Below are 20,073 nucleotides of genomic sequence, written 5' to 3'. Positions count from 1 at the left end.
TTGTTAAATAATATTTTTCTTCTAATTTATAAATTATGAATATAATTTTTTGCATTAAAAAATGATTATTTATTTATTATTACATATTATTTATTTATTATTACATAACTTTCATGAATAAAAAAATCAATATTGTCGCATTAAAAATAATATTTTAAGAATAAATAATTTATTTATATGCTAAAAACGCAATAAAATTGAAAACGATTATGAATATTATGCTCAGAATGATTAATGAATTATTTTCTAATTATTTAAATTATATATATGCAATAATGATCAAATTTAGAAATATAGATTTTTATATTTTTGTTATTATAAAATATTTTTATTTATTTTTTATATAATTTTCATAATAAAATTAGATTTTAATTTCAATTATAGTTATTAAAACTAAAATTGTTTTTTATATTAAATATAATGTTACATTTGATACGAAAATGATAAAAAGGTTAGGTGACTCTCGAATTCCTAAGAAAAACCATTGCATATCACATCTATTTTGTATTTTGTCTATGGTAAAACATGGACGTGGACACAGCAAGTGATAATACGTCTATCGATGACAAGATAGATGATTTTTGTGAAAATCCAACGAGAGATGCTTTGACAGAAGGTCTTATGAGTCTTCTGAAACCTACAGTGGATCAATTAGATGAAAGAATTCGTGCCACAAGGTATACAACTTTTATTTTTTATGTGTTATTTTATATGTGTTATGTATAAGAATAAATGTAAATATTCATAACATTATCGATATGATATCAAACCTTTTTCGAATAATCAAGTACTGATAAAATTTGAAATATTATTATGTGAATGATTATTCATGATTTTCATAGGATATGTCAAATAGAATTAAAGCAGAGAATTGAATCATTGACAGAAGAATTACAACGAATCAATGAAGCATTGCAATGCCCATTGGAAACTGATTCTTATGTTAAAAAGTTAATTAATGCTAAACACAAAATTACCATTGTCAGTAACATTTTACAAAGTACACAAGAGCGATTAAATAAAATTCATCAAGCAGTGGAGAAGAATACAGCAAAGAGGAAAGCTTTATTGGATCACAGTTCTTCATATGGAAATACCTCTAATATTTTAAATAAAGAAGAAGTGGAAATAGAACAAGAAACTAATATTTCTAAAGAACATGAATGAATCATAATTATGATAAATATAAATTAATTGTGATATGTCTTATTAGTTTGATATTTAATCTAGAATTATTTAAGAAAGAAAAAATTATATAAAAATTCTTATAACATCTATTTTTCATTAATATATCGACATGAATACACCGATAGTTAAATTATCGGATAAAGATTTGGAATCAGTTTATGAACCATCAGAGGATTCTTTCCTCTTGATAGATGCCTTAGAAGCTGATTTAGAGGTCCTAAAAGTTACAAAACCTGTGATGTGTTTAGAGATAGGTAGTGGATCTGGTATTGTAATTACAGCATTGGCAATGGCATTGAAAATATACTGCCAATCTTACTATCTTGCAATTGACATTAATATTAATGCGTGTAAAGTTACAAAAAAGACTGCTGCGCAAAATTTGGTAGAGATAGATACTGTACAAATGGATTTATTAAGTTTCTTACGTAGTGATTGTGTTTTCGATATCATAGTATTTAATCCACCATATGTGGTGACCAGTGATGATGAAATTTTGAATAGGCAGATATTGTTTAAGACTTGGGCAGGTGGTAAAAGTGGTAGAAAGGTTATGGAGCGAGTATTTCCTAAAATTCCCGATATTCTGTCGGATACAGGGACATTTTATCTATTGGTTATTAAAGAAAATGATCCTGAATACATTTTACGTACATTTATGGATCTAAACATGTCAGGCAAAATAATATTAGAAAGAAAAATAAGGGGAGAACATTTGTATATATTGCGTTTTAAAAAAATAAAGTAAAATATCTTCGTCATATATATGTTTTTGTGTGTAATTAATTAAAAAATTTTAATAACGAAAATTTTGCTACTTTCTTATATTTTATTTCAAATTTTTACTATTTTACATTTTATATATATATATATATATTATTCATCATATTTCATCCTATACAGTTTTATCCTTAATCGTGAAACTTGTACTCATCAACGATTATCTCTAATGAAAAAAAATGTCAGTCTAGTAAAGTATCTAATTAAACATTGTATTTTTCGCAATGTATATTCGGCTATCAAATACTGCTAAAAAATATTCGAATGATATAAAAAATATCTAATAATAAAATCTATTGTCGTTTCATATCTAAAAGAAAAAAAAATTCATTAAAATACAAAAGATGGACATTACGTACATCGGTATAGGAAATATGGCTGTAAAATCAACGATGTTATCGATATTCGCGATGAAATAACGAAAATACATAAATGCCCCGATATGTTGCTAAAATGGCAAGTTGTTACGATCCTAAAATATTTTTCATATCTTTCGTATCGTTTCCTATTTTTACAATTCGTTGTTACTCGCTCGATTATTGAGGGATCAAAATGAAACGTAATACGAAATATAAACATGGATAAAAATCTGAGCTTATAATGAAAAACGATCAATTATCACCGTAACATTTGTCTATCACCTATGATCATTCTTGAGACCAAATTTCTACGAATAAATGGCTTTCGATCCGTATACTCGTTGTAACTTGACGTAAAGCGTAACTGCACTGATGGTAGTCACAAGAATAGTAGTTAAAAAGAATGATATAGCGGTGTAAAAACCACTATGTGTCATGCAAACGTTAATTGAATTTCTCGCTACTTCTTCGATAGCAGTTTCTTCGAGTTGTTCCAAAACTTGATTGCTAGCTTTGCTTAAATCGTCCACCATGATTACTCTGAAGCCACGACCGATACGTATGGAATCAGATAGTAACACAGCTGTACCGTTAGATGTCGTATTCGACGGTGTATACATTATCGAACGTCGCCGTCTACCCGGTTCAATTTGCTGGAAAGGTTATAAATACAATGTTTCTTTATAAATAAATTAATTCGATTCATTAAAATAATTAATTATAATAAAAGATTAAAATAATTTTATAATACTTTATATAATTAAATATAATTGAATATCACAGGAATCACCTGATTTATTTGTGGACAAGGCTCGCAATCGGTTTTACACAGTTCCACGTTGCATTCGATGAATAGATCCATCACATCGGGGAATTTGAAAGCTTGGAAGTAAGCATAAGCAATAATCGATGCTCCTGTATTTCCGGTATCATTTGTCTTTTGGAACGCACCGAATAATTTCGGTTTCAATATACAACCTCTTTCGTCCGTTAACTGTAGCGTATTGGTCGAAGATTCGTCGCGAGCAATACAATCGTGTACCTTGAAATTTGCAAATTTTCGTTAAGAAAAGCTATGTGTATATTTCTTTTTATATTTATTTTTATATTTTTATATTTATTTATTGTTTATTTTTAATAAGGGAAAATGAAGACAAAATTAAAAGTGAATTAAAATTAATATAAAAAAAATATCGTTACCTGAAGATCGAAGCCAGGATCTCCTTCTACAGATACAACTAAAGTCATGGTCTCTCCGATTTTAACGAGTCCATCAGCAGTAGGCGCGAATGGTCCTCGTCCCACTTGTATATCCAATTTAGCGGTTGCTGTGTCACCGCTGAACGTCACTATTTCCTGATTCAACATATCCACTGAGAAGTTCACCGTCAAGGCTTTATTGATGTTTCCTTCCCACAGACAACGAACTCTTCGCACTGTATCCCAAACCTCTTGTATTCCTGGTTCGTTCTAAACAAGAGAAGAAAAGAAGATATCGCAAGAAAATTAAGTGATTCAGATGATTTTATCGAAATTATACGAAGTTTGAAATGAAATTTTACCTGCAAAACTAGAACATTTTCAAGATATGCCTGACCAGCTTCACCTGCGAAATCGTTGATGAATTGAGTACCGCAGGAATCCAAACTGACTGTGAACGAATATTTCGTCTGCCCAGAATTTTGCTCGACATATCTACATTCTGGATTCGTATAAAATCCCTACGAATATATAAAGGATGAGTATATAAAGTAAGTGATAAAGATGAGTATATGAGTAATCCAAAATATCATATTCCTTATTTACTTTCGAATAAATAACACCATCGAAAGCGCGATTGAACTCGATGTTGATAGTCATCATAGTTTTACTGCACTCCACGTCGAGGGAATGAATGTGTGGAGGATGTTTTAAATCATCTTCCGTCACACCTCCACTTATTGTCGTTCCAAAACCGCTTGATCCTACAATGACGAATAAAATACGAATTACGATCTCTTCGTGATTTGCTTCGTCATCGAATATAATCTATCCAACTTTGAAAAGAGAAAGCAATCGAAAACAGTACCTTGTCCGGTAGGACCACTGGGTGGTCTGCTTGGTCTAGTAGTTCCGCCAGTCTGAGGAGGAAATGCTCCACCAGGAGTAGAAGAGGGGTATCCCGATGAGGAAGGATATCCACCTTGATCATATGAATATCCATTGGGCGAAGGATATCCAGAAGGCTGTCTATAAGTAGACGGTTCTATGTATGTAGGACTTGGTCTCTGAGTCGAATAATCGTAAGTAGTGGAGAAACCGGATGGTGTGGAGGTAGGAGGAAAGTTAGATGTGTAACCATAATTTGTCGAGATCCCTCCACCAGAACCTGAATAGCCAGATGTTTGAATGGATGTGGATGATCGAGGTGTTGAACTATATGGTGGAAAAGCGGAGGAACCAATGTTCGAGTAGGAAGGTGTCTCGCTAGGACGAGGATTGTAAGACGATGGTACGTATGGTTGCTTGCTTGGCGGGAGATACGTTTGTTTCTGAGTGGAGAACGGTGGTTGTGGCGTAGTTGGTTGACCAGATGGCCTCTGATAAGGATAATTTGTCACTGGAGTAGGAGTTGTGTAGGTGGGTGGCGGCTGGCTGGTCGAAGGCGGTTGAAATGGTCGAGGTCTTTCCAGCGGTCTTTGGGTGCTATACGGTGGTAGGTATCCTGGAGGATCCGACTGTTGACGAGCTGCAATAGGAACGATTTTAGATTTTATTATATAGAGATATCGCCGATATTGATAATTACGAATCGTGTAGTTTGATATTGTTTACATTTTTAATAAAATAATTTTTTTTATTCATTCCTACAGATGCATCTTTATGCGTTTTTTTACAAGTTAAAGGCACACTTGTTATTCGAAATTTAATGAATTGTCTACATAAAATGTGCAATTTATTGTATAATATTCTATGAACGGTATGCAGTGTAAAATTGCTACTAAGCGTGCGTGTTCTCGTTAAAATTTGGTTAATTGCATTTTTATAATAATGGTTATTGTTTCTAATTTAATCCGTGGAAATGTCCTTTGAATATGAGCCACTGATCGTTGAAATATCAGGGTGCAATTTCCGTTTCTATTTAAATAGACATTTTAATCTCTTCACATCTCTATGTACATTTTAAAATTAATGACCGTGGTGACACGACATAATAGCGTCACGTAGCTGTTAACTATTAACATGCTTATTTATTTATGTATTTTTCAGTTTTTTCAATTAATTATTATTTCTATTGTATCATCTTACAAATATTCGAATTATCATTTCCCTGGAATATTTTTCTTTAATGAGTTTCAAGTTTTTTTTATTATCTTATAAAAATATTTGTAATTGAAAATAACGACTTGTAATATGTGCATTAGAGAACTGAAGAGATCAAAAGAGGAAATAAAAAGAATAAAAATTTAGAATTGTTTTATAATGTTTCCTCTTTTAATTTCTAGGGTATATCTCGAGAGGAGTTGATCCTTCTGGAGAACGTACGTTTACGTGCACCCTGCCGGTAGATCCCTTGAATCCACTCTAGGATATTTTGCGCCATCACATCTGCGGGCGATACCGGAGCAGCTCGCTGGACTCTCGAGTGCGCTAATGGATTTCAAATGATTGCTTTGATCAAATTCGCTAAGTTTTTATCCTACGTTATCGCTTTCTCTCCTTCACAAACGATTATAGTCGAGTAGACTAGGCGAGTCGACTCGTATCTCGCTTACCATCTCCGGATGGCGATGTTCTGACGAACAAAGCATGCCCTCCTCCGTATTCTTGACCCAGACCCACGGCCAGACCAGTTGCGATCAGGAATGTTATGATCACCTTCATCCTCTTTTATCCTGTAACTATCATTTTCTCTTTTTCTCTTTCTCTCTCTCTCTTTCTCTTTCTTTTTATTCTATTTTATGTTTTACGATGATGAAAATATTCTTATTTAATAATCTTTTCACAAGATACGTTGATATATTTAAAATTCTATATCTTTTATGTTTTAAACAGAGCCAGAGAGTTTTAGAATCAGATCCAATTTAATCTTCCCAATAAAAAATGGCATGAAGAAAAGGATAAAATTTTATGAATGTTTTGAAATGCTAATATGGAATATTATGCTGGATAGAATTGACGGATGAGAATCATAATAGCGTAAGTTGCATGAAATAATTTGAGAAATATTTATATTTGTAAATTCAGAAAAAGAGGAAAAACGAGCAGTTTTCTGTGTAAAATAATATGAAACTGTAACATAATCTCATTTTCTATTAATTATAATTTTCAATTCTTCGATTAATGTTAGGAATATTTTAGGATGTGAATAATTGAAAATAAATTATTCTCGAGGATATTATTTCAATACTTTTAAGAAAATCCAAATCAAAATTATTTGAGTGGGAAAATTAAGAGTAAAATTCTCTCATTTTTCTCATCTTTCAAGAATATTTCTTGCAAAAGTATATTTGTTGGTATATTCCGTTCACTAATAAAGTAACTTACCGGTAATAAAAATTACTATCACTCAGTAATTCTCAACGGAGAATCTGTTCACCGATGAGAAATATTTTCGAAAGCAAGTTTGAGGAAATTTTATTTTTAAACATATTCACAATCCATCAAAGATATAACTTTTCTAATCAATCTTCAAACGTTATTTTTCATATATGAACATTGAATGTTCAACAATCATTCTCGTATAATATATTCATAAAAAAGTTTATTTTCAATTAGACTCATCAGAAAATATACACCACTAGAAAAATTTCATTCGTAAGATTACGTATCCGATTAATAATGATCGATGTTGTTAGTGAAAACGCGGAACCTTGCATTTTTCTCACGCAAATAATTCAAGGCTGTGAACTCGTTCTTTGTGAGTAAAAAAAAAAGAAAAAACAATGGATACCGACGATTAATCCATTTAATTGAAGCTTGAACGCCGCAGGAGGTGAATAATCGAAGATAGAAATTTATAAATATCGCGGAAACTGAACGAGGTATGGAATCGTCTCATCTCTTTCGTCATAATTTCGACAGAAATCTTAACGAGAGTATCTCGAAGAAGTACAATCGTTAAATACATAATTTTCTGGTCCCGAGAAAGGCCGTTTCCATGATTGTCTCGTTTCTTCTCACGTACGTCGGTGTTAGAACGTTTCGTCACATCGGGATTACGAGAGGATCCGTAATCCTCTTGCCCTCGGTATCTCGGTAATTCGGAGACTGCGGTCGAAAAGAGGCGATGCACAAGTCGATTCGCGACTAATTAACATCTTTTGACGGAGAGAAAATTTTCCGTTTCACGGGGAATCATAAAAATGACGTAACAATACCTCCTGGCGATCCTTCAATTTTTCGACCTGACTCTCTCTTTCTTAAGCTTTCACGTATTTATCTAGATACGTTACATTGTACCAAGTAAGTTAACTGTGTAGCAAAAGGGTTTGGAAAGTTTGTTTCTTCTTTTTTCCCTCCCCCTGTTTTTCTTCTTCGTTTGTTGCTTGATGAAGGATCCAACGTGAGCGAGAAAGTAAGCATGTTTGTTCGGTTGAAAATTATTTGCGTAGGTGTAACGTGAACCGTCAATCTTTAACCGTGCACGAAATGCCTTTACATTCGCGTGACGATTGTTTGCCATTGGAAGGAAGAGATGTATATTTAACTTTGGTCTGTTATTTTCGTAATACTTGTAATACAGAAGAACTTCATTTGTACAGGGTGTTAATTTATTTCAATGGGATAATTTTGAAGGGATGATTATAGAAATCGAAATAAGACGAGAGTTGGAATATAAATATGGTTGAAGTTTTTATTTTTTTGGTATTTATTGGGCAGTAAAAACAGTAATAATATTATAAAAATTAATTCAGTAATTAAACCTTCAACCGATATTTTTGTACAACTTTTATGTTTCTATATATTATTACCAAATATAGCAGTACTTTTAAATTCTTATTGCAGCTCAGATTATAATTATAATTTTCTATTTATAAAATAAATAAAGAAGCTATGTTCTAATAGTAAATCCATATGAATTTCTATAAAAAGTAGAAATATTTATATAAAAGTAGAATATTTATGATTATTACTTTAAAAGTATCCCATATTTTTATAATATTCTATTTATATTTATATATTGATAAAAAATATTCTCTTATTATATTCTCTAAATATTGAGAAAATATTGTTTCTATTACAAGGAATATTTCTAATTGACAATATATTTAATGTGCATATAAATATTAAAAAACAAGCAACTATGTAACCAAGTCATTCATCAAGTCATGATGTAATCAAATTACGTTTATGCGTATAATTGAAGTTCACTGATTTCTCTATTTGTGAGTTAGATAAGTAGATTTATTTTTTTAAGTTATGTAATGTTAATTTATTGCATTTTTATTCTTATTTTGATAGAATAATATAATTGAAGACCACAGAAGAATTTAATAAATTTATTTTTCTGTTTTTCTAGATTATTTAATAGAATGTAAGAAAAGGAAGATGTCTTAATATGTTAAAGAAGTGGAAAATTTAAGAAAGATTTACAGAGAAATAGCTTGACAAATTTCATTTTAACAGAATGTCTCAATGTCGGATTTCTCTTTGAAATTTTTACTATTCTCTGTTAAATAGAGGTGATATTTATTCAAAAAACTGATATTTTTATACAATCATCAAATTATTTATTCTATAATTATAAAATAATAATATATCATGATAATTAATTTGTAATTTAATAATGTTTTATTATTAGGTAATCAATTTTGTGGAATAGTCCAGGATACTTAAAGAAACACATTCTTGAAAACTAGAAAAATTGAATGTTCTAACATTAATAAAAAAACATAAACCAAATTGTATATACAGATCAGATACAATACAATAATTTAATTTTTTCAGAAATATATTTTATTATAAAACATTAAAGGCTCAATCACAATACTTTCAAAGCAATGATTGTCAAATAAAGAAAATAAAATATTATCAGTACTTTTAATTTTACTATTAAAAGATTCTATGTTTTTTAACAGATTTTAATTTTTTTTAGTAATTTTAATTAACTAAACGTACATATATGCATCTAAATAGAAAAATTAAGAAATTATGAAATTTCAAAAAAAAGGAAAAAAGAAAAATCGATACAGTTCGTGATTCGAAAGGGTAAAAAGTATTGTGTTAAGGATACCGACGAAAAGAAGGAAGTTGCAACAAAGGGAAACTCGCACCACTGTCGCTTTCAACGAAGGTAAAGTTACAAATACTTGGCTAGATCCTTGAAGGCTTTCCACCATCGGTATCTCGATTTACCGATGGCTGGTCGACGGTGAAACCGAATCGTGACATGCTCATGGCGCTGATAGCGTTCTGACCTAGCGATTCTTCCCGTAGAAATATCCACATGGCAACGTCCCTCTACGTCGGGTAAAGAGTTCGAGAAGTCAACTGGCGAATCGTGCTTCACCGAGGTGAAAGGTGAAAGTCGATTAATGCTTTTGCACAGTATGCACAAAGCAACACTGCTATTTCTTTTCCCTCTCTTTTGATCAATGGAAACGATTTTCAAGATTTTTCTATCCCCAATTTGGATTTATTATTTGTCCATGAACATAAGATATCTTTTGATGTCAATGTAATATAAACGATTATAAACAAACATTTTTTCATTTCTCTATTTTTTAGGAAATAAATTCAATTAATATTCTGAATAAAAATGCTGATTACAGAATGTGATATTGTGAATTGCAAAAATTCAGATTGTTATATTCATAAAAATTCTAGTAGAAGAAAGAAAAGTTTGAAAAGATTGTTATTAATGTATTTGTGGGATATATTTTCTTAAAACTGCATAAATAAATTATATTGAAGTATCGTTTTTATTTTTAAATTAAATCAAATTGATGTATGAAGTTATAACGTTTCATTATATCTAATTATAAGATGTAGTTTCTATGCAATTCTATTGGTTGAAAAGTATCTATGTTTTCTATGAAATTATTTACATATCTACTAATTACAATTTGATTTGCTTAGATCTGTGTGGAGTAATTTAAAAAAGCTAATTATTCTTAAAAGATTATATGTTAAATTTGAATAACTGGAATTTAAAACTAGAGTTTAGAATAAGATTTGCAATTATTCTTCCCAAATTATTTGCATTAAAGTATGCATTACTTAAAGTATTAAAGTAGTGATATATAGATTAAAATATAATTATATTTGTCACTACGTAATATTAAAATACAATTCATGTGAAAAAAATTGAACAACATTAAGATAGATTTAATTTAATAAGTCATTAAACAATAAAAAATCATGGATCCTATATTATTAAATATTCATATAATCATTGGTAACAAAGCATATAAATTGAAGACAAATTGAGAAAGAATAATTTTAGAGAGGATCATATATGATACAATTTATTGATTTGTTGTATAATCATATAAAATCATACCATACAAGATGAATTTATTAAAAAGAAAAAAATGGAAGAGAAATACAATGTATCTATAATAATCAAATGCCTGAGAATGTTCCAGTTTGCAAATATGAATTTAGAAATTAATGAAGTATATTGCACAAATAAGACTGCGATTAAATTAAAATACAGTGTGATTTTCTGGCTGATTCATCATCATAAGTGAGTACAATAGACACAAAGAAAACTTCAAATGTTCTACGTATTCCATACAAAATTTGATTAGTTAATTAATAGTTCTACCTCGATGTTGCTTGTTTTTCTTGATAATTATTTATCAATTTTTTTTTTTTTTGGAAATTTGACATTTCAACAGTATATTTTTATCAGTTTATCAAAGTAACCATTATTTTCATTAACAGTGATTGACATCAGGATAAAAAGAAAAAAAAAAGAAGAAAATGGAGAATTCTAGAGAAAGTTTCTGCCGATATATTAATTGAGAATTCGATTAATGGATCTCATTGTCAGATATAGATGGGCAGAGTTTATTTCCTGTGTCTTCCCCGGAAGAATATTTCGGAGATTTATAAGTCGCTTCCCTGAGACTTTTTTTATGTCACACTTATTATCGGATTAATGGGATATTTTATCGGCCTTTCTCTTTTAATGCGTAAACTTAATTCCTTACGATCGTGAAAGATTGAAAATTGACGAGGACTCGTTTAATGTTTGTGGGCATATCCTGACCTCGTGGAAAATATATTATGGGAGTATTGATCATTCAAGAAAATCTTCATACGTTTCAAATTTGTTAAATTAATCGTAAAAAAAATTACATTATCAAAAATAATAATAATTCTGTTTTATATATATGAAACATGAGTGAGTATATAGAGTATATATTTTTTAATAATGTTCTTAATCATATTTTGAAGATTTTTGTATTTCTCTTAGTATGATAACATTCAATTTAGGATTAGATCTAATTTATTTTTCTTAACAATGATTGTGCAAAGAAAATTATAACTTTTTTCAGATTATAATTTTCAAAATGATAAATATTGAAGGTAAAGAGAAATAGTATTTAACTCTAAGTATTTTTAATTGCCTTTCAAAATATTTAAATTGCTCTGTGATTAAGAAACATTAATATGGAACATAATGAATTATGTAGAATGTTAATGTATTCGTAAGATATTTTGAAGAATCGATTATAAAAATAAAACAAATACAAAAGTTGATGTACAAGAATTTCAATTAAGACTTAACTTTATACATAAACTTATAAATAAATTCGGAATGGAATTAAGAATTTCTTTATACTAATTTTTGTTTTTATTCTTAGAATCAATCCTTAATTAAATAAATTTAATTTCGCATATATTTGTGCATGGGATAATTTTTTTATTAGCATATGTAAATTTATGTTTGTTTAAATGAAATCTTTAAAGTTATTAGTTTTATGATTCTCTTAACTTTATAATGATAAGATAGAATAAAATTTTTATTATAAAATGTTCTCAAGTTTTAATTCTTTATTATAATATTGTGAAAAATATATTCAAATGAAATTGTATTAAAAAGTAAGAAAATTATAGAAATTTTAGAGGGTTGATTTCACATATTCAAAAATATTTTATATTGAAAAATTAATTATCATGTATAATCGATTGTTCTTTACATATATAAAAATTTTTTTCAAAATCATCATTTTTTTCTTCGAATTAGATTTTTTTATAAGATAATGTATAAAGATTTTCGTGATTAATTGTATATTGTAATGTATGTACATTTAATTTTCTTTGTAAAACATTTGCAATTGATAAATTAATAATTAATTCAATTAATTTGTAATGAGATATATATAATATATAATATAAATAGAAGTAACTGAAGAATACAATACAGTTTTTCAATAAAAATTTAGTTTTTTTTTAACGATATTGTATCAAAAAGATATCAATCTCTCTAATTTGTACTGTTATCAATAGACTCAATATTGGCATTGATCCTAATTCTAATTACAATCATACTTTTTTAAATACTGAATATTTCCACCACGAGATCAGGAATAGGAAAGAATAGGAATAAAACACAATGATAGATGTGTAAGAAAAATAGAGACAACGTTTAATTTTTCTCTAATTCTCTGATTTGAAATGGAGACAGGTTAATGTCGAGAGACTTAACATAATTGTCGCAGAAAATTCGCGAAATTTAAATCGTTTGGCTAAGGTAGTCGTTTGTGGGAAAGGAAGATTGAGCAAGTGTAACGTGCACTTGAGATGCTGCGGTTTTAGTTTAACGTTTCTGCGTCTTGATTTTTCGACTAGATGCGGCATCTTAATAATAAGAATACTTGTTCATTATTTGAATTTCGTAATAAGCAACACGTTAAATGGTGGCTTATTACACGATGTAATATTTCTTAACTGTGTTGATTTGTAAGATGAAATTCGATTATGTCAAGGCAAGTCTGTCTCACATTTCTTGCATATTTTTTCATGATTATCAAATCATTATTTGAAGTCTTGTTAGCTTTGCATTTACTTTTCTTTAAAAAAGAAACGTTTGAATTGTTTTTTGCATTTAAAGAAAACAAACATCAGTCATAATTTTACTTTTTTATGGTTCACATAATCTCGTTTTTTATAATTTATTTGTGAGAATCTTTTGAAATATTGATTCTAAACAAAATTAAAATAAAAGTTGCTACAAATATATCGTTTAAAATTTATATATTGAATTGATTATTTATTTATGTATTGACTAATTCAAATTCGTGTTTGACGAAGCGCTGCCTCATTCCATCTCTCTTTTTATCCAATGTAAATTCTTTTATATAATGTAAACTTTAAAGTTTATTTTCTTAATAATAATTCATTACGTGGGTATTGCATTGAAAGTGAAACTCTTTGAAAATTTTTACCTATTTCTATTAATGGGAAATAATTTTCATATTTCAAAGTTGCAAATCTATTAAATCTATTTAAAACTCTCATAGAATTATTCTCAAGAATCATTCTAGGGATTAAAAGTTTACTATAGTGAATAATCATTCTCAGCATTCATTTTTAAAAAAAAAACTCGTACCTTTACAAACAAAAAAAAAAGATACAATTAAAAAGAGAGAAAGCAAGTTAGAAGTTTTGATAATTAAATATCTATTTCTGTAACGTGTTTTCTAAAAGTTATCAGGAATGAAAATTTCATCCTGTCGCGGTCACACGTGAATCGTGCTAACTAGAAAAGATGAAAGAAGAAATGAGAAGATCGTTCATAGATGGTTGCGAGAGATCTGCTAGTGAAAACTAGCAGTTACGTCCTATAGGTCTGGGTTACGAGGACATCGATTGCCTTACGCGTCTCGTGAAACGTAGTGGTGCGATTGTGTGCGATGCGCGCGCGCGTGTACAAATCGTTCCTCGTGGTTTCTACTTCGCAATGTCAGTCGTAGGAGGAGGTGGTCGACCTTTTTCCCTCAAAAAAACAGTAGATTAATATCGTGGAACGATTTGTAATCGATCTAATTTTACTAATATAATATAAATTATAAGATAGATTAAAAATAGGATAAATAGTAAGATAAATTATAATTATTCATTGGTTAATAATAATTTTTGCAACAAAACAAACCTGTTTTATCATTCAAATATTATAATGTATATTTTTTGTAGATTCAATATTTCTTTTTTGTAGATTCAAATTTTCCATAAACGTATGGATATTTGCAATAATAATGTGATTTATGTATGTATCAATATATAATGATAATGAATAAGTTTTAATGATTCATTCGAATTATTCAATTTTTAATTTCAATATAACAAATCTAAAAGTTCTTTATACTGTGATAATGATTTGTCATTGATCAATAATAATAATCCTTTATTTCTGGACAAAGTTCTTTGATATGAACTATAAAACTAGAAAAATATAATATAAATAGTATAATTTGAAATATTAACAGAAAATTATTGTAAAAAAAATTATTTCATCCAAAAAATTGGTCAATGGTTACTCACAAATAGACATAACCTATAAAAGAATAATGAAATAATTAATACCGATTAAAAAAATTGCACGTAAGATAAGATTATAAATATTCTTTCGATTTTTATAAAGAAGAAATAAAAAGATTTACTTCAAAACTTTATTTTTTCGAAAAATATTTTAAACATTTTTTTAGAAGTGAATAGGACCTGTTTCTCGATCGATTATTTTCTCGATAAATTGCAACAACATTTTCTAATCTAATCGAATGTCGTAATTCGAAGATTGTCTGCAACATTCAGAGGGAACTTTACTCCCACGTTCGGCAATATCTTAATGGTCAAATAGTTGAATCGTCAGTATTGCCAACCAATTAGATATATTTTTATAAATGAATTTATTACGAAACCGAATCTAAGAGTGTAATACCGATTGGCTGATTCTTAAAAACTAGTTAGTCGAAGATACAATATGGAAGAATTCGAAGAGTAATAAAAATTGTTAAAAAAGGCAATGGAGAATAATTAATTAAGCTTTTACAATCGATGGATACGGTAAGGAAGATTGATTTTTATTAAAAAGAAGCGAGAAATCGGCCTCCTTGCGACCTTCGCAATGGAGAAAGCAGAGAAGATTCGATTCGCCAAAAGCATTCGGCAACGACGTTAGAAGACGTTTCCCTTGTTTTGTCGTGATTAAATAAAATTACACGCCCAATTACGGTGATATTTCGAAAGATTACCTCTTCCCCCTTTTTCGAATCATTTCTCATTTTGTTTTTTGGAAAAACTTTCCCTTTCATCGTTCTCAATAATATATGACTTTCTCTATGGACGAGACGTTTTAAAGGATTTTTGCTGCAGGCAAGAAATAACGTTAAACGTTTAAACGAAGATTGCGACATCGACGAAATTATGTAATTTTATTGGACAACGAACACTGCAAACAAATATTTCTTCAATCTATTGCTCTTAGCGGAGGATGTCAGAGGTCGCGGAATACGAATAACAGTCAAGCTATGCGTGCAACAGCATGAGTGTAACGCGCATGCGTATGCGCATGCTCTTTACGCCGAATCGTCGCGATCGAAGCGCGGTTTTCTTTAAATTTGAATTCGGTGCGAGCGAACAGAGTTTCAACGAGATAATATTAAAATATAAAAATCTATCCAGCATCTTTTTATTTTTAAATAATAAAATACAAATTTTAATTTTTCTGGTATATTTCAATGTATTAAATAAGACATTATAACTAAGAAAGATAGAGTTAAAAATTTTCACGATGTAACACGATATAAATATATTCCACGATAAAAATTTAAAAACTTTTTAAAAACCTATTTAAAATTTTAATATTTCGTAAGCATTCATTAGATATCAAAAGGCACGTTGAAATATCAAAATTTTTATATCAAAAGAACAAGTCTTAGAAAATCTTAGCAATAATTTTTAATTAATTCTGAGTACCACTGAACTAACGATTAGCATAGAAACGCTGTATATATACACATACGTATATGTATGCACATCGTGCGCTTTCTTCTGGATGCGGTGACCAAAATGAGCCGGCTCCGTTTTGTCTCTCCTATCCTATACTTTCGCTCCCACTCTTACTCTCACTTGTATTCTCACTCTCGCGCTCGTATTCTCACGCTTACTCATCTTTGTCCAACCATTTTAACCGATCGTCACAATCGATCCCGCCTTCTTTCATTTTACAAACATTACATCTAGTTGTCTATTTACGGATATAATTTGCATATCAGACTTCGAAAATCAAAACAGATCGTCCATCGAGTTTCACTTTTACCGCGAGTTATTCGAGTTATTTTATTCGCCGTATTGCATGACAAATCTTTCGAATCGATCGCGATAATTCCTCGAAGATAAGGTTAACCGATCGATCACTTTCTCCCATTTTCGATTCATCGCGAACACTGATTTGTCATTCGAATTGTCGAATGTTACCGATTTCGATTTCGAATTCTTCGAATTTCTGACTTCTTCCCGACAGCTTCCCGATTAAAGTTCTATGGCGCGAAATTTGAATTTATCAATGTTACTATACAAATTTTCTCTTATAGGATTCTGTTTATCGGTCAATGAAATAAAGTAACAGGAACAAAGTATAGTATATATATGCATTATATTGTGTCGAGTACTATATAATATTATATCCATGTACTTGCACTTTTATTGTATTTACAACTTAGAAAACGATATTATCCAATCAGATAGTTAGGATCCGTTAAGAAGATGTTTACTGTGTAATGATATTCAATACGAATGAGTAATTGAAATGAAATTAAAAGAAAGGAATTATTCGAAAATTCTGAATCATTTTGTCGTAAAGAATTTCTACAGGTAATGCACGAATCAGGCTCCAGTCACGATCGATCATTCTGCACACGGAACGTCGCTTTCTTCTCCGCGGCATAATGAATTCGTATTCCTCCAACTTTAATGCGTTTTCCATCGTGTGAAGATTCACTGAGTGCCCATAAAAAAAAAAAAAAAAAAACTTGCTCACTTTTTATTACCGCAACAAACGATCGATCTTTATCTTACAATTAATGAATTTGTAAATTCGCGTACGTATTTGTCAACATTGCTTTCTCTTTACAATTTGTTTATTGGAGGATAGAATGGAACGATGAATGAAAACTTTTTTGAGAAAAATATTTTAATAAAAGAAAGATTCGCAAAAGGAAATGCGTGGACCATTCTCTTTCTTTCTCCTAAACACGAGCACGATTTTTGTTTATTGATACAAGAATGGAATAAAGAAAGAAGGAAAAAGATTTCTCCGCGTGGAACAAAATTGAGATAATCACTTCGAAGCGAAATTCTTTTAATAGGAATACGCAATTTTTATGACTCGAGATGATGCAAAGCATGATAGAACTCGAATAATTTAAAGATACTCATCTTTTTTAGACGAGAGTGAATTAAATTTAAAACAGATCTCATGGAAGAAACGTATGGTTCAAACAAGATTGATACGTTCAGAAAGAAATCCTTTAAACCAATTACAATACAAAGAGATTAGATCAAATTCAAAGAAATTACAAACGCTGGCAAAATGTTAAAACATTCTGAAAATGGAATTGTTTCGATAAACGACACGTGTTACTTTACATATAACATACAAACGAAGATTAAAAAAAAAAAAGATTTCTAAAAAGAAACGCGACAATATTTAAAAGAAAACTCGTCTCACTTTTCCTTAATTGCAAGATGGATTCAAGAAATAAAAATTACGAAGATAAAAGACTCGTCTCGAGAAATTCTTTAAGATAGATCGATTTCCGTTTAATCGAGATATAATACGCGAGAGTAAAAGATGAAACTTAAATGTTTCCTTTAAAAGGAAACGCGTGGTACGCGAACAAGGTTGAGACACTCACCTCGGAGCGAAATCCTTTTGACGGGAGACGAACACGCTGCCGATCTTCCCTCGCGATTCCTCCGGAAGATTTGCTTCGTGTGCAAGGCTTGTGAGAAAGGTGAGAGTGAATAGCTGGGAGCATCTTCATTCAAGCTTTATATAGGTATTGTACCCCCTTTCCTGGCCGCCTTGTGGAAAGAGCATGCCATCACCGTGGCCCACCGTAATTGTACCGTCAACAGGAGCAACCAGGGGGCCAGATGTACGCGTTCGCAACGAAACACGTTGTTACGTTGCATATAAAAATATATATAAATATCTCACGGATAATATAATTCGCTTCGATAATTCGAATGTGACACCTCCCTTTTTCCTCGTCCACCGTGAATTAACCGATTAACTATTCGAATCCAATTTTTTTTTTTTCAGCCCCGGTTTCCTCGAATCGATTTGCGAAAGGGGGACGACAATGCGGCCCGACGATTGCGCGATTCGTCCAAGTCGAGCAGTTCATTCGTTGCGCGTGGATTTTTATAAAGGCGAATCGTGTTCTAATAATAATTGTCGGCCGCTTTTTTTTTTTTTTAGCGTGAAACGAACAATTAAAGAAGGGTAGAGATTGCTAGTAGAATTGGAAAAAATGTTTTCATTCTTTTATTATTTCGCAAGCATTTGCGAGACCACGAGATTGTTCAATGACGTGTGTTCGTTTCGTGGGAATGATTCTAAATGATTCTTGTTAATCATCTGTTTTTTTTTTGGTTTTAAATTCGATATTATATGTAGATCAGGATTTTTGGATGATCGTTGATGAAAATTCATTGTATCATAATAATAATTTTTTTATTCTCAATGCAATGATTACGTTATTAGAGAGGAATTCTTAAAAGCGATACTTTCAGAATGAAAATTTGTATTATTATAAGGATTAAATATGAATTTTGAGAATATCTTATTTTTCTTTGAATATTCAAATTGTTTCAAAGATTTCGTTAAAATAATTTTTGGTGTATATATATAAAAATCATCGTTGTAATTGTGTTATTTTTATTATAGCTTTCTAGCTAAGATATGCTCATAAGATTTTAAAATCTCAAAACTTTTAAGATTTATTGAAATAGTTATATAATCGCTAGATTTTATTGATTCTTTTGTTTTATCTATATAATACATAAAACGAACGTTTAATTGCGATTTCATTCATAAATGATTTTTTTGTGAATGATATTTGTCAATTGAGTTTGAATCTTTGCATTGGATAATTGTTTTTTGTAATTTTTTCTTTTAGGAAAAAAATTTAGTTAATTTCATCAGTTCGCAAAAGATTAAAAGATGACTTACTAACTTCTTACAAATGCCTCCCTTTTCATTTCTCATTTACAAAAGTTATTGAAGAAAAATGATAAATTTTATTATTATTACTTTTATGTAGTAATTGTTTTTCTAGAACTTAATCTGGGGGAAAATAGTGTTGTTACAGTGATCTCAGTGTATTTCTTCATGCAAAAAAAAAAAAAAAAAAATAAAATGACGTAAGGATTATGTTTCACGAAAGAATGTAAATTTTTAAATACACTTTCTTAGAAAATGTCTGATTTCTATTTCCATTTACATTTGGAATGCACTTAAAAGTAGTAACTCTTAAATTATAGAGCTTAATTCTTTACAAAGTTATTGTTTTCCTAGTTTATTCTAGGGAAAAATAGCGTCGTTAAAAGTAACTTCGTAATGCAAATTAGAAAAAAAAAAAAAGAAAAAAATGACCACGGTTTCAGAAAAGAATGCAAACTTTTAGTTGTAATATCCTTAGAAATATATCCAATATTTGCATTTTTTCAATTTGAAACTTATTTGAATAAAAGTGATAGTTTTTAGTTACAAAATTAAAAAAAAAAAAAGAAAAAAAAAAGAAAA

The 20,073-nt window shown here is 29.6% G+C and overlaps 3 protein-coding genes and 1 long non-coding RNA gene across 6 annotated transcripts; 3 read left to right on the top strand and 1 right to left on the bottom strand.

The window, feature by feature from the left end:
* Window positions 1–444: 444 nt before the first annotated feature.
* LOC725747 (SNAPIN protein homolog) lies at window positions 445–1,275 on the top strand. Its single transcript, XM_001121556.5, has 2 exons — window positions 445–677; window positions 843–1,275. The coding sequence occupies exons 1-2, from the start codon at window positions 526–528 to the stop codon at window positions 1,165–1,167; spliced, it is 477 nt and encodes a 158-aa protein (XP_001121556.1). The 5' UTR covers window positions 445–525; the 3' UTR covers window positions 1,168–1,275.
* LOC102654014 (hemK methyltransferase family member 2) lies at window positions 1,175–2,341 on the top strand. Its single transcript, XM_006568560.2, has one exon. It carries the CDS (start codon window positions 1,298–1,300, stop codon window positions 1,934–1,936), a length of 639 nt encoding a protein of 212 aa, XP_006568623.1. The 5' UTR covers window positions 1,175–1,297; the 3' UTR covers window positions 1,937–2,341.
* A 161-nt stretch (window positions 2,342–2,502) lies between these two features.
* Window positions 2,503–18,301, bottom strand: LOC725683. 3 transcript variants are annotated; one of them, XM_006568558.3, is made up of 9 exons: window positions 18,179–18,301; window positions 6,083–6,208; window positions 5,853–5,957; window positions 4,396–5,055; window positions 4,134–4,291; window positions 3,890–4,048; window positions 3,528–3,797; window positions 3,118–3,369; window positions 2,503–2,980 (listed from the first exon to the last, which is right to left on the bottom strand). In XM_006568558.3, the coding sequence occupies exons 2-9, from the start codon at window positions 6,189–6,191 to the stop codon at window positions 2,636–2,638; spliced, it is 2,058 nt and encodes a 685-aa protein (XP_006568621.1). In that variant the 5' UTR covers window positions 6,192–6,208; window positions 18,179–18,301; the 3' UTR covers window positions 2,503–2,635. The 3 variants fall into 3 exon arrangements, with proteins under 3 accessions (XP_006568621.1, XP_006568622.1, XP_001121500.1); XM_006568559.3 differs by having other exon boundaries at window positions 6,083–6,202; window positions 18,179–18,297; XM_001121500.5 differs by lacking the exon at window positions 5,853–5,957.
* Window positions 6,269–10,279, top strand: LOC100578568. Its single transcript, XR_001705551.2, has 4 exons — window positions 6,269–6,506; window positions 8,830–8,992; window positions 9,112–9,603; window positions 9,747–10,279. It is a non-coding gene; the product is annotated as an uncharacterized LOC100578568 (long non-coding RNA).
* Window positions 18,302–20,073: the final 1,772 nt, after the last annotated feature.

This window comes from Apis mellifera, linkage group LG1 (assembly GCF_003254395.2).
Source record: "Apis mellifera strain DH4 linkage group LG1, Amel_HAv3.1, whole genome shotgun sequence".
NCBI classification, from domain to species: Eukaryota; Metazoa; Arthropoda; class Insecta; order Hymenoptera; family Apidae; genus Apis; species Apis mellifera.
This window is presented reverse-complemented; position numbering and strand designations above follow the sequence as displayed.

Coding starts and splice junctions, on each gene's coding strand:
- LOC725683 (XM_006568558.3), bottom strand. CDS start 6,191: ATGAAGGTGATCATAACATTCCTGATCGCAACTGGTCTGGCCGTGGGT. Junction 4,292..4,395: donor CAGTGGTCCTACCGGACAAG/GTACTGTTTTCG, acceptor TCGTCATTGTAG/GATCAAGCGGTTTTGGAACG. Junction 3,370..3,527: donor ATCCTGGCTTCGATCTTCAG/GTAACGATATTT, acceptor GCAAATTTCAAG/GTACACGATTGTATTGCTCG.
- LOC102654014 (XM_006568560.2), top strand. CDS start 1,298: ATGAATACACCGATAGTTAAATTATCGGATAAAGATTTGGAATCAGTT.
- LOC725747 (XM_001121556.5), top strand. CDS start 526: ATGGACGTGGACACAGCAAGTGATAATACGTCTATCGATGACAAGATA. Junction 678..842: donor GAAAGAATTCGTGCCACAAG/GTATACAACTTT, acceptor TGATTTTCATAG/GATATGTCAAATAGAATTAA.